This window comes from Pagrus major, chromosome 15, assembly GCF_040436345.1.
Source record: "Pagrus major chromosome 15, Pma_NU_1.0".
Taxonomy (NCBI): domain Eukaryota; kingdom Metazoa; phylum Chordata; class Actinopteri; order Spariformes; family Sparidae; genus Pagrus; species Pagrus major.
This window is the reverse complement of record NC_133229.1, coordinates 20,066,662-20,078,748: the sequence shown is the minus strand read 5'-3', so window position 1 is coordinate 20,078,748 and position 12,087 is coordinate 20,066,662. Positions and strand designations below refer to the sequence as shown.

The 12,087-nt window shown below is 40.9% G+C and overlaps 1 protein-coding gene across 1 annotated transcript; it reads left to right on the top strand.

Moving 5' to 3' along the window:
* Positions 1-262: 262 nt before the first annotated feature.
* Positions 263-11,935, top strand: cfap36 (cilia and flagella associated protein 36). The gene is made up of 10 exons (XM_073482655.1): positions 263-584; positions 1,051-1,115; positions 1,261-1,362; positions 5,281-5,395; positions 5,506-5,593; positions 6,922-7,081; positions 8,573-8,678; positions 8,932-9,110; positions 9,313-9,486; positions 10,887-11,935. Exons 1-10 carry the CDS (start codon positions 479-481, stop codon positions 10,968-10,970), a joined length of 1,179 nt encoding a protein of 392 aa, XP_073338756.1. The 5' UTR covers positions 263-478; the 3' UTR covers positions 10,971-11,935.
* Positions 11,936-12,087: the final 152 nt, after the last annotated feature.

The following is a 12,087-nucleotide window of genomic DNA, read 5'->3' as shown; positions in this document are numbered from 1 at the left end:
TCCTCCTTATTTTTGAGGTCACAGGGTTGCCACGTATGATTATCCTATAAGAGGATACGACCTATTTGTTTCTTCGTGATAAAGGGTTTATTACAACGCTCTTTTTATTGCTAAAATAATTAGCTATTAATATCGAAATAAATTAAAGGCTTCCGTAGCTCTAGCCTACCTGCGGGCTCGAGCCAGCACAGAACGGGCGGACGTAAGGTGACGTAAAGGTTACCTTAGCAACCGATTAGGCGTCACCACTCCCGACTGCAGATTCATGAGTGCGCTCTTCTCCTCGGACACCGTCCCGTCCCGTCAGGAGAGGAGAACCAGCACCGTGAAGTGATATGGGGACTAATTTATGAAGGACCATAAACCGGATGTCTTTCTTCCATCTGTTCGGGTTGGTGTAGCGAAGCTGGACGCGCCGACCTGAAGAACATCGCTGTGCTGGTGCTGTTGTTGTTAACGTTACCCAGCATCGGCCAACATGGCTGAGGATGACTGTGAGTGGGTCGTAGAGAGCATCGTTGGCTACCTGGGAAGTCCCGAGTGGGTCATTCCTGTCACGGACTTTATGGAAAACAAATGCACAGGTAAAAAAAAAAAAAAAAATACAGGTTATATAGCAGTCATGGACGTCTGGACACAGAGTAAAGCCTTTCTTGGGCTGTACACCGATAGCGCAGAGGCTAAGCTAACGCTAACTTGTGACTGCTATGTTTTTGTTGACGTGTTTTCATGACCTGTGATATTAGATATACCTTTACCGCCTGATAAACATTTCAGAGCATGTGTCTGGACATTAACCCACCAAGCACATAAGTAGGGAGGTCACACAACAGTAATGTCAAAAATAGCTAGCTTAGGTAGAAACTTTAGCCACCTGAGAGGACATGTATGTTAACTTTTTGTGCAGTCACCGCTACAAAACACCCAGAAGCAGTCCACATAGCTATGAAAGGATAGTTTAGGTGCTGTTTAATAAAATGTCTCCTCTTGGCAAAGTGTATATGTTGAATTAGCTTACTAACATTTATGTTATCTGGCCATTTTTTTTAGTTTTTGATGACGAAGATGAGAATAAGTTATCATACACAGAAATCCATCTGCAGTATAAGAAATTGGTGAGTACAGTCTTTGGTTCAAATGTGTCACACAGGTAAACGTTTTATTTTCATGTATTGCCTTATCAACGTTACTCGTTTTTGGTTTTAATATTGCTGACTCATCGAACTGGACTGATGTAAGCTGCTTTGCTGCTTTTGTTAGGTGGAGAAGCTGTTAGATAATTACATGCAGGAGGTTGGCATCAACGAGCAGCAGTTTCTGGATGCATGCACATCTCCCATTGCCAAGTCCAAAACACTGCAGGTATGTTAAGCTCCCTGTTTGCACAACCGTTCTGAGCCTGCCAGTTAACCTGAATGGAGAATCAAGGATGGGATTTGCTTACATAACCCCATTTATGCTGCTTTATACACGGTGCCAAACATGACTCGTCTCTGTCTCCTCTTTCAAGGCAGATGTGTGTGTTTTCCTCATGAATCAGCAAAATGAGAACCCAGTTTGTGACATAATCTACAACCACATTTCAAACTATGTTTAGATCTGTCCTATATGTGGGTCATGACTTTGTCAATGTATATTCCGCTAGGCAGTGTGTGTACCTACACCAGTTCAATAAAATAATGGTCACTCACATAGGTGTCATCTTCACCAGGAACATTGGGGACAGGACATTATTATAGCTTGCAAGAAGAATTTTTAATAACAAATGAGAATTATTTGCTCTATACCAGCATTATGTTGAAACTGGGTGGTGTTGATTCCTGTGCAATATTATGACAAACCTTTCAACCTAAAATAAGGCTAACTGACAGCTGCAACATGTACAGAAAAAGTGTTATTGTTAATAGGATAATAGAGCCATCAGCAAATACTGTAAAATCAGAATGCAGATGGACTGATTAGGTGGTTAGCTGGCTAGAGTTTGCAAACATTTCTAGATCAAGAATGTTGAAAAGTGGTAGTGGACATATGAACAATCATTTTTTAAATTGTCTTCAACATATGGGATTACTGGCAATATAATGGAGGGGGTTGGTGATTGTTAGTCATCGTTAAATTCTCTCACGCTGGTGTCCATTGATAAACAGCCCCAAACACAATACACAACAAAGAGCTAACTAGCCATGTAATGGTTTACTATTGTTTGTACTGTGCACTTATAGATAGATTTTAAGATCATTTCATCAATAGTGGTTGTTTAACTTTGAAGACAATGATAACGATTGATATAGGTTATGATTCACCTATCAGTGATTCGAATGCACACTGCCTTGCTATGCATCTCAATACATCGCATCTTCAATTTCCTATATTACTGCACATGGTTAGTTTTTCATCAATTAATACAAGTAGTCAGAAAAATCTGAACTCCCTCTTTATTTAGAAAGACCTTTTCGAAAATCAGTCTAAAATATAAAAAGCTGCATCTTTTCAGTCTCAGTATCTGTGTAACATTACAAACACACAACACACATTACAAATAATTCTGCAGAGCAGTTCGAGGGTGCTTTAATCCAAAATATCATTCTCACATAGCAGCTCTGTGGCAAACATCACAAACATTGAACAAGCAAAGTTGACAGCGCCTCTTCAGTTCTTGGCTGATTAACTAGGCTTGCTGTATTTTTTATGGTTGCAGATGTTAGTTCAGGGTTAACCAGAGTTTACACACTGCATGACTTGCCCAGGTTGTGCTTCATAGAATCCAAAATGTGGCTGGATGATGCTTTCATAATACCATTTGCGTTATTTATACCTCGATGCCTCCCTGCAACATATCTCTCAACATAGAAAATTAACTTTAGCCTAATGTTCACTCAAAAGCAAGATGCAAGAGAGCATCATCAGCAAAGTAACTTTACAACATTATTGTCCAGCTGTGGCTCAAAAAATCAACAATCAACATTAGTAGGATAGTCTTGTGTAGGATGCAAACTATCATGATCTGTCACTGCATCGATGCAGAATCTTCCACGGCCGCGTCGCGCTGCATCTTGGAATCAAGAAATTTCCACACCTCTAGTAGACAAGAACTCCCGTGACCCCATGCTACCTCATGACATCATCAAACAGCTTCTTTGGTTATTGTTTTGACTGAGCGAAATACAGTGGAGACAGCGAAATACATGAAACAGGTCTGACTCTACCTGATGAGGCTCTGAAAAGGTGGTGGAAAGGTTGGAAAGTATACCATGTGTTTGGAAGGTCATCAGAAAACAGGTGGGCTCCATCCCTCAATAATGGTGTTGGTGCTCGGCAGCCTACTCATGTTTCTTTGTGCATGATTGTGCTCGTGTGTAGACAGTGTATAAAGCATGGAATATACATTGTATAGGGTTTGGAGTGTCAGGTGCCACCATGACCACGTGCTAAAAATACACTTCCGTTGCATTAAGGTGCTATGGATTAAAGCCATGTCTTGTATGTGTGTGCGTGTGTTGGTTCTGTGTGAATTTGTATTCAGAGTTGTAACAGTTCTCCCAGACACATAACAAGAGGTCTTAAAAGCGTATTACAATGTTTGAATAGCAATTTTAAGATAACATTAGTGACAGTTTAAACATTGGCACTGATCAATTGGTGTGTTGTTGCTGTGCCAGATTGGCAGAGATGGTGAGCTGGATTTCATTGCAATCCTCAGGAGACTTGGATCTCATTAATCACCCCTGAGATAAATTGTTAATGTCTGCAAAGAAGGTCAAATTCTCGTAAAACAAAGATTAACCCCACAAGAAGTTGTACTTCGCAGTAAGTGAAGCGAAGATTTTGTCTTCTGTTTCAGTTTATCCATGCAGAAACTTATGCAGAGGCCTTATATTGCTAAGTTGTGTCGGGTTGTGTGTCAGTTGCTTTTTGGGTTAAACTAGTTTACGAGAGATTGCTGCCTCACTTTTGTGTCCAAGATAGTAGGGCTCTCAGAAAACTGGAACTTTTTTTTTTTTGCCTTATTTATCTGAATGTGATGTAAAAAAACTAAGAAAAAGACAGTGTGGGCCAGAATAATGAATAAATTCCTTTAATTTGTTTAAAGCACGTTTAAGAGTACATCTACACCCAAAGACAGACTGAGTTTTACACGTGGTAGTCAGATTTTTAATTGAAAACACGCCTCAATACCCACAATACAAAGAGTCAATGATAATTGTGTTATACTACTGCAGTACAGCAGCAGCTGCAAATATAGTTGTTCTAATGCAGAATATTATATAGAGTTCCACACATGGGATGCTATAATTTTTATAGCAGACAAAAGAGTCACTAAAGTGAAATAGTTGATATTCTGATAATATTGTCATCAAAGTGGCATTTTTTGTTTCATTAAAGAAATATTTATATTATTATTATTACTATTATTATTGTTATTATCTCAGATAGTTTTTCTTTATAACTCCAATGTGCTTCTTCATATTCAGTATGATTTTTGATCCGAACGGTCGCTAATAAGAGGAGAGATCTTTCAGGTGTAGACAACTGGGACACAGTAGACAGATGGAGGCTAATGTGTTGTAGTGTCATATCTCTTTAGACTTACAGACTGTAGCTGACTGTACCTTCTCTGTGATTAAGGCTATCAGAGAAACCGGATGTACTGTAGGTGGACTTCAGGCAGAAACAGAAGGGGATAAAAGAAACTGACAAAAGAGCAGTAGTGAGGAGGAGACTGAAAAGCTGGTGACCTGGTTGACTTTACTAAGCACGCTGATCGTGTAATTAAGGTTGGTCAGAAAGATTTGCCTAGCATTAGCCAAGATGTGGGACAGACCTCTGACAACAGACAGGAAGTTAAAGTGAAAGATTAGTCCCAAGTACCACACTGTTTGCAAACATAGCATAACTTGTGTTCGAACTTGAGATGAGATGCCTACCATCCTGGTAGTACTGTACATCCTGTCCTGATCTACACAGGGACACCATGGCATGTATACCCCAATGCGAACAGTGACTATTTATTCTTTATTTTATGAAGTTAATAAAAAAAAAATTAAAAAAGCTTTATTTATACAGCACTTTTCAAAAACAAGTTAAAGAGCACTTTAGGTTTCCCAACTCATCAGTTACTGACACTTTGGGATTGTAGGTCAGGTCGGCTGCGATCCTCAACCCGGCGTATTTGATAAGTTGGGAATTCTCTACAGTCACCATTAGTTATCAGTCATCATAACCTTGTGGATATTGTGATTTTTCATGGTCTCATATGTAGTTGTTGTTTTTGTTCTTCAGTCGGTGTTCATGCCAGTTCTGGCTACAGATGATTTCCAGATATTTCGCTCACTGATGGTCCAGAAGAACATGGAGCTGCAGCTTCAAGCCCTCAGGGTCATTAAAGAAAGGAACGGTAAGCTCAATTAACACACATATGTACACCAAAACACACACTCACAAAAAGGAAAACATTAATGGTATAGCTACAAATGCAGTAACATGATGTGTGCGGGGGGTGTGTAGGGGTACTCCCAGAGTGTCTGACTGATGGTGTGGACGTGATGACAGAGTTGCAGCAGCAAGAGATGAAAATCCTGCAGGAGGTTCTCAAGTAAGTCACCTGTTCTCTCTCTGTCCTACCATCTGTCTCACTCTACTTCTGTCTTTCTCGCTGACACACGCACAACGTTGACTGTCCGCCCTTTGGGATTTTTAAATATTTGGTTGAAACAATGATTTAAATTTCTTATATATCCTGACTTGACGATGGACTGTCTTTTTGACAGGTCTTGAATTATCCAGTTATGTCCAGTGACTTAAAATTGAGCGCACATGAATGATGCAAAGTTGGAATCAAAACAATATTATGATCCCTGAAATGTGGAGATGGAGATGTAAGGGGTCTAATGATGAGTAAGCTTACAACTTGACACACTGAATTGAATGTTTTCAAAAAACAATTTTTTTGTTGTTTTTACGTATTTATGCAGAAAAGTCAAGATTATATAACTGCTACAGTTGGCTGTATGTGTACAGGTTTCCTCTCCTGCCCCTGCTCTCTAATGGGATTTCACTAGTTGCAGTCAGGCCAAGCAGAACACTTGTTTAATGGGACAGCAGTTAAGCTCCTTAGGGTCCAGCTAATTTAGGTTGGAGGGATTGCCACTAAACAAGCCACTGAGAAAAATAGTATATCTATCCCTTTTGTCTTACCAGGCTGCCTTGGCTTCTTATCAGCACTGCATTCTCCTGCATCTGCTCCCTCCAGATACACTGTCAATACAATGCTTTCCTGCAACTGACTTCTCTACAAGCACCTGAATGCACCACTAAGGAACTGTTTCCTTTAGTCCCTCATTGCAACTGCATTTCCATGTCTCTTGTCCATGATTTCTGACAAGAGACAGAATGATCAAAATGCTGAAATGCAACTGTTGTAGTTTACTTTTTCCATAATCTCTCTCCGTCTATTTGTGTACTGGTAAATATATACTCAATATAACTAAACATACACTGGTAAATGCTTTGTGGAAGTGTCATCTAAGGCCATTAAAGTTGTTAAATAAATCAAATTAAAGGATCTGTGTGTGGTGCCCAGGTGATCCCCGTGAATGCGTGGGGCATAGTGTGGCTATCATGTGGAAATCCCTGACGTTGGTGTCTTATTCTAGTTTCTAGTCCATTTGTGCCATTAGCCAAAGATTAAACGACCAGTAGAACCTGCTCAACTTAGATCAGCTTGGCTCTTATCACACCCGGGCAACTAGCCATAATCTGAAACAATCCAAGAGGGCTTTTGAATGCTCTGTAGCATAAGCAGTTCAGATAAGTCAGGCTTTGCAAAATAAATGTATGCCCTGGATCTGAGCTAGTATTGAACAGTTGTTAAACCAAACACTTTCTGGCTTCTCATTTTCTCTTCTGCTACTTTGTCCTCAGAAAGTCAAAAGAGGAGTATGATGAGGAAATGTCCAGGAGGCTGCGATTAGAGGAAGAGGTTGGTTCCTCCTCCAGCAGCCGCTCTGATAAGCCACTGGTACAAAGCAGGGAAGCCCAGAATACCACCTCTGCTCCTAGCCAACAAAGCAACACTGCCAAGGTAAGGCATCATTTGCCCAGTAAGACCTGTGGAGCTGCCAAACTGGAACCCTGTGAGGCTTTTTGTATGAGCCACAACAACAAGAAACCTCTGATATAAAAGATGATAATAGTAATCTTTATTTGTATAGATCCTTTTTAACAAGGCTTAAGGTCATTGTATGAGTAAAATGAAACATAATACAATACAGATAGAATTAAGTTAAAAACATTAAAACATCATCATGCTAATACACAACATCATTAATACTGAAAACAATTATCATCCAGCAATAAGCAAGTGGGCAAGAAGCTGTGAGGACAAATCCGAACTCTTGGATAAGAGAATGATGGGTCTGTGATAAACGGGAAGATGGAGATGAAGACAAGGTTTCGATAGAAGTGGCGGAGAAGGTCACCAGAAAATGAAAATTCAGTCATTATCTCCTCTCCTTCATGATGGAAAGTCAGGTTTCGTTCTCCCCAAAACATTTCTGGGGCTTCACAGCAAAACAGCATAGCAGCATTCTCCTAAACAACTGAAGTAGATGGGGACTTGTTTTAAAATTTAAAAAAGAAAACAGCTGAAAAGAAAAATATAAAATGGCTCCATACAGCTTGTCCAGTGTAATCCAAGTCTCTGGAACCCCTGACATCACAAATTGATTAGAAACACCCGAGATATGAAGTCAAGCTTTTGCACTTACTCCTGACCAGTTCAGTTTTGAATCAATTTTGGATCTCAGGGCTTTCAGAGACTTTGATTGCACCGGATGAGCTGTAGGTTTTTTTTTCTGTCGTTTTTTTTTTTTAAAGGCATGGGGAGTGATAAACGCATCACTCCGTTACTTGTGTTACCTTTGTTGGACTTTGATCTCCCTTAATTTAACAACTCAGACTTGCTACAATGCTACCAATGATTGATGGTTATGCCAAGATCGCCTTTTCCCTTTAAGCCCCAGCTCTCCTTCTTAACTTGACACCGTTTCCAATGTGCTATTTATTCCAATGAAAGGCCAAAGCCAAGGGGAAAGGTGACAACAGCAGCACTAATGGTCACCACACCCCACTAGTGAATGGCAACACACTGGTAACTGAACAATCCATGTACATTTGAGTTAGTGATGTAATAACAAGTACACTGCAATTTACCGCCCACTCTAAGGATGCATTAATACCATTTTCAACTTATCTGTAATACCTAACAGGGCGAAAAGGTTAGGTGTATCGAAAACGGAATTTGCTCATTAGGGGACGATCTTGTTAACAGTATTGGCTTCATATTCAAAACCAAGGTATCAGTGCATCCTGAGGGCAGATGGTAACTTGTGTAGTAAGTGTGTCATGTAGTGGCTTTGTAGTTTTAAAGCCTGTAAAAGAGGTTGCTCATCATGTAGTTAAATAGATTAAAACAATTGGAAAATGCGTTTCAGTATGTTTTTCAGTATCCAGAACTGACTTTGATGCAGTGTTTGTACAACATGTAATAATGGCCGTGTGTCTTCCACTTCAGGTCAACGGCAAATCTGTCAAAAAGCAAGAGGGCAAGACAGCTGACACAGAAGCTGGGGATGAGAAGAGTGCAGCTAAGAGCAGCTCCACAGCTAAACCCACAGCAGGTAACTCCACCAACTCCAACTCTGAATTCATCTTCCTTTTGTCTTATTAACTTCACATCACACGTAGTTGCTTCACTGGTTTTCTTTTAATCTTGGAAAAACCCTGAAAAATTCAAGTTACACTTTTCCAAACCTTATTAACCTTTGAAGAAAAAAAGTGGGTTCAAATCCTGCAATTATAACCTTTTATAGTATTAAATATTAACCTGGGACAGCTGCCAGTTACCAAACTGATTTAAATCTGTGTGAGCAGGTTGTGGCAGTAACGGTGTGGAGTCCAGAGTCCTTCCAGCAGTGAGAGCTCCAGTAAAGTCAGCCGAACCCTCCGTCAGCCTCAGTCCTGACAGCAAGGAGCAGAGCAGCGGCCAGAATGCAGCTGAGTCATTGCTGGAGGAGGCGCACAGGGAGGCCGGCTTCTCTAAGCCATACACGGTGAGTCTGTGAGCCTGCTACAGACAGGACATCACCTGTGAGATGCAGTATAATTTCTTCTTTGACTTATTCTCCTCCTTCACTTTGTCTAATAGCACAGGAGTGTGAAAGACTAATCCCGATGTATATAGCATTTTAAAACAGTCGGAAAAGAGATAAGGTGCACCTCTTCCTGTTTTCACCTCCACCACTTCCCCTCCAGGAGTTGTCAGCGTCTCAGCAGGAGCAGCTCCAGCAGAGGGCAGCGTATCTGCGTCAGCAGCGAGACAAACTGCATGCACTAAAAAAAGAACAGCAGAAAACCAAGCAGGCGACCACACCAGAGGAGACACCCACTACTACTACTACTACCACCACCACCACCGCCACAACCCCGGTAACTACATCCTGTTATATTCACAAAGAGGCCAGAGATCAACCACTTGACTGTTGGAGACACTTTGGCCAGTTAAAGAACATGTCTAGTAATTCAGAATTAATATCCATTCTTTTCATTTTGGTCATATTTTTTATCTTTTAATTTCAAAACTATCTCACTTTCACCAGATTTTCTTTAACCCTCCTGATTTTTCTTTCTTTCTCTCCTCATCATCCTTCTGACTTATTTATTGGGTTTTGTTCTTCATTTCCCTCTGCCTCTATCTGACCTGGTCTGGCCTGTCAGGAGGTGGTGGGACAGTCCCAGAGGAATGGGGCCTGTACCCCTCCTCCTCCTCTTCTTCCTACTCCTCCTCCAGCACAACACTCTGCTAACTCCTCCAAACCGAAGGTGATCCATCAGCTGCCTCTGCCTGATGTGAACACGTGTACCTGTTCATGCCTAGTGTGTTGCAAAGCTTTTGCTGTGTCGCAGTACTCTCTCCCCCTTTGTCTCTGTCGTTCTCTCTCGCACAGCGTCTTCAGTCTCCATTCCTCAAGCACACAATAAGGACTAGACTGCGATCTGAGCTTGTTAAAGCCATAAAAGTGAAGCTTTGCTTTCTTTATTCTAATTTTGTCTACCAAAATTAAGGTTGAATTATGACACAAAGGAAGCACGCCTGCCGAAACAAACTTGCCTACTAATGAACTAAACCGGTGTTTTACTCTGCCTCTTCATAGTACTGAGATCAGGGTTTCTAGGTCAAATTGGGATTTCCACGGTTGATTTTTGCTTTTGGACTGTGGCCAGGCTGCTGGCCGTAAGTCATGTTGCCAACACTGTCTATACCACAGGTAAACGCTAGGAGGTGTTGTTGAACAATTTTAATGCTTTAAAAGAGACCTATTATGCTTTTTCAGATTTGTACTGTCCTTCAGTGTTTTATATCGGATCTTGTGCATGTAAAAGGTTTTGAAAGTTAAATAGCCTAAAGTCTGCGCCAACAGGAGCTCCTTTCCCACGGAAAACACTGCTCCTGCAGTGCCTGAAACGCCTCATCAGTAGTCCTGCCTTTAGTTCTGTGACTTCTTGACATCACACTACATCTCCATGTCACACATTTGCATAATTCATGCCTATATTTACAGCACAAGTGAAGCTAACTGGAAAAAAGTACAGTATTTGCCTCTGAATTGTAGTGGAGTAGAAGAAGCAGAAAAACAGTACAAAAAGTACAGAACAACTACCTCAAACTTTCCACCACTGTTAGCTACTCCATCTGTACATGTGTGCTTTTACATTTGTGTATTTTAGTAGTCGACCCCACTCCCTCAACATTTAGTCTGGTGGTTTTTGATTGTTATCTCATCTATCCGGTCGTTAACTCCACTGTCTCATCTGGTCTCTTCACGCAGGAGATATCTGCAGAGGAGAGGAAGAAGCTGCAGAAGAGAAAACATCTGGCTGACAAGCTGAAAGAGGAAGTGATTAAGAAGTAACTTCCCCGCCCAACTGCAATATTCTCATTTATATCTTATATCTGTTTACTCCAATAATCACATACAAGGCTTCCTTTACACTGCCGCTGTCAAACAGATACTCACTTTATGTAACACAGATCAGCGTTTTCCAAAGAAACAGAAACAAGTATGAGGTCTTCCTTCCTCACAGTCCCTTTAATTGTTGTCTGCTGCACAGGAAAAAGGTATATCTTTCTTGATATTTTGGATGTACAAGCATGTGGAAGCCTCCGATCACAAGAGAGCACTCGAGTATTCTGTGAGACAGTCGCATCTGTGTGACTGAGCAGGTTAAGAAAATGTCAGCTGACAAGCACACAGACCAGTCAGCCCAATCTTACGGAGACTTCCTGATGGCTTTTGCCACAGTGTGGAGTATCCAGATTCTAAGTGGAATGACAAATGTGTTCACAGCATGTTCACTACCTGCAAAAATCCTACAATGCAGTGCTTCACTATTAATAGATGTGCAAATGTTAAATATGCAACACTACACTGGTCAGTAATAGTGCAAAGTCATGATTAATAACTATTTTTTCTGCTCAATATGTTATATGTAGGGGACAGTGACTGATGGGGTGATTTTGGACACATCCCCGAGCTTCTTTCTCTGTAGACAACAGAAAAAACAGACTCAACTGGCCTGGAGTTAAGGGTTAATGGTGGAGAAAGACTTGATTGTGAGAGTCCTGTGTTGAGGTGAAGGCACCATTAGCTAGCACAAGCGTACTGTCTTGTTTTCCACTGTCGAGAGAGTTCCCAGAGGGAAGAGTCATACAGCCGATAACACTGTAGCAGCTCATCCTATTTAGCACTGTGGAAGTTGTCAAGAAGAACACGCCGTCATGTGTTTTTAAAGGGGCCAAGAGTACAGTGTGTCGCTTTCTACGAGGAATTCAGTATTTCATGTATGCTGTTTAATAAATCACATTTTATAGAAACAACCTGGACTCCAGACTTTTTGTGTAGAGCTATAGTCAGTTGGTAGGTAACTGCTGTCTTGTGTTTGAATCCAAATAAAAGGGCTGTAATGTTTTGCAGAGGCAAAGGGGTTCATTACTATATGTTCTCAGTATTGTAATGCAAGGATTTATGA

Bases quoted from the DNA above. Each gene is read 5' to 3' on its own strand.
- cfap36 (XM_073482655.1), top strand. From the start codon at position 479: ATGGCTGAGGATGACTGTGAGTGGGTCGTAGAGAGCATCGTTGGCTAC. The intron at 5,396-5,505 runs GTAAGCTCAATT...GGGGGTGTGTAG, and splicing joins GGTCATTAAAGAAAGGAACG to GGGTACTCCCAGAGTGTCTG. The intron at 8,679-8,931 runs GTAACTCCACCA...CTGTGTGAGCAG, and splicing joins CACAGCTAAACCCACAGCAG to GTTGTGGCAGTAACGGTGTG.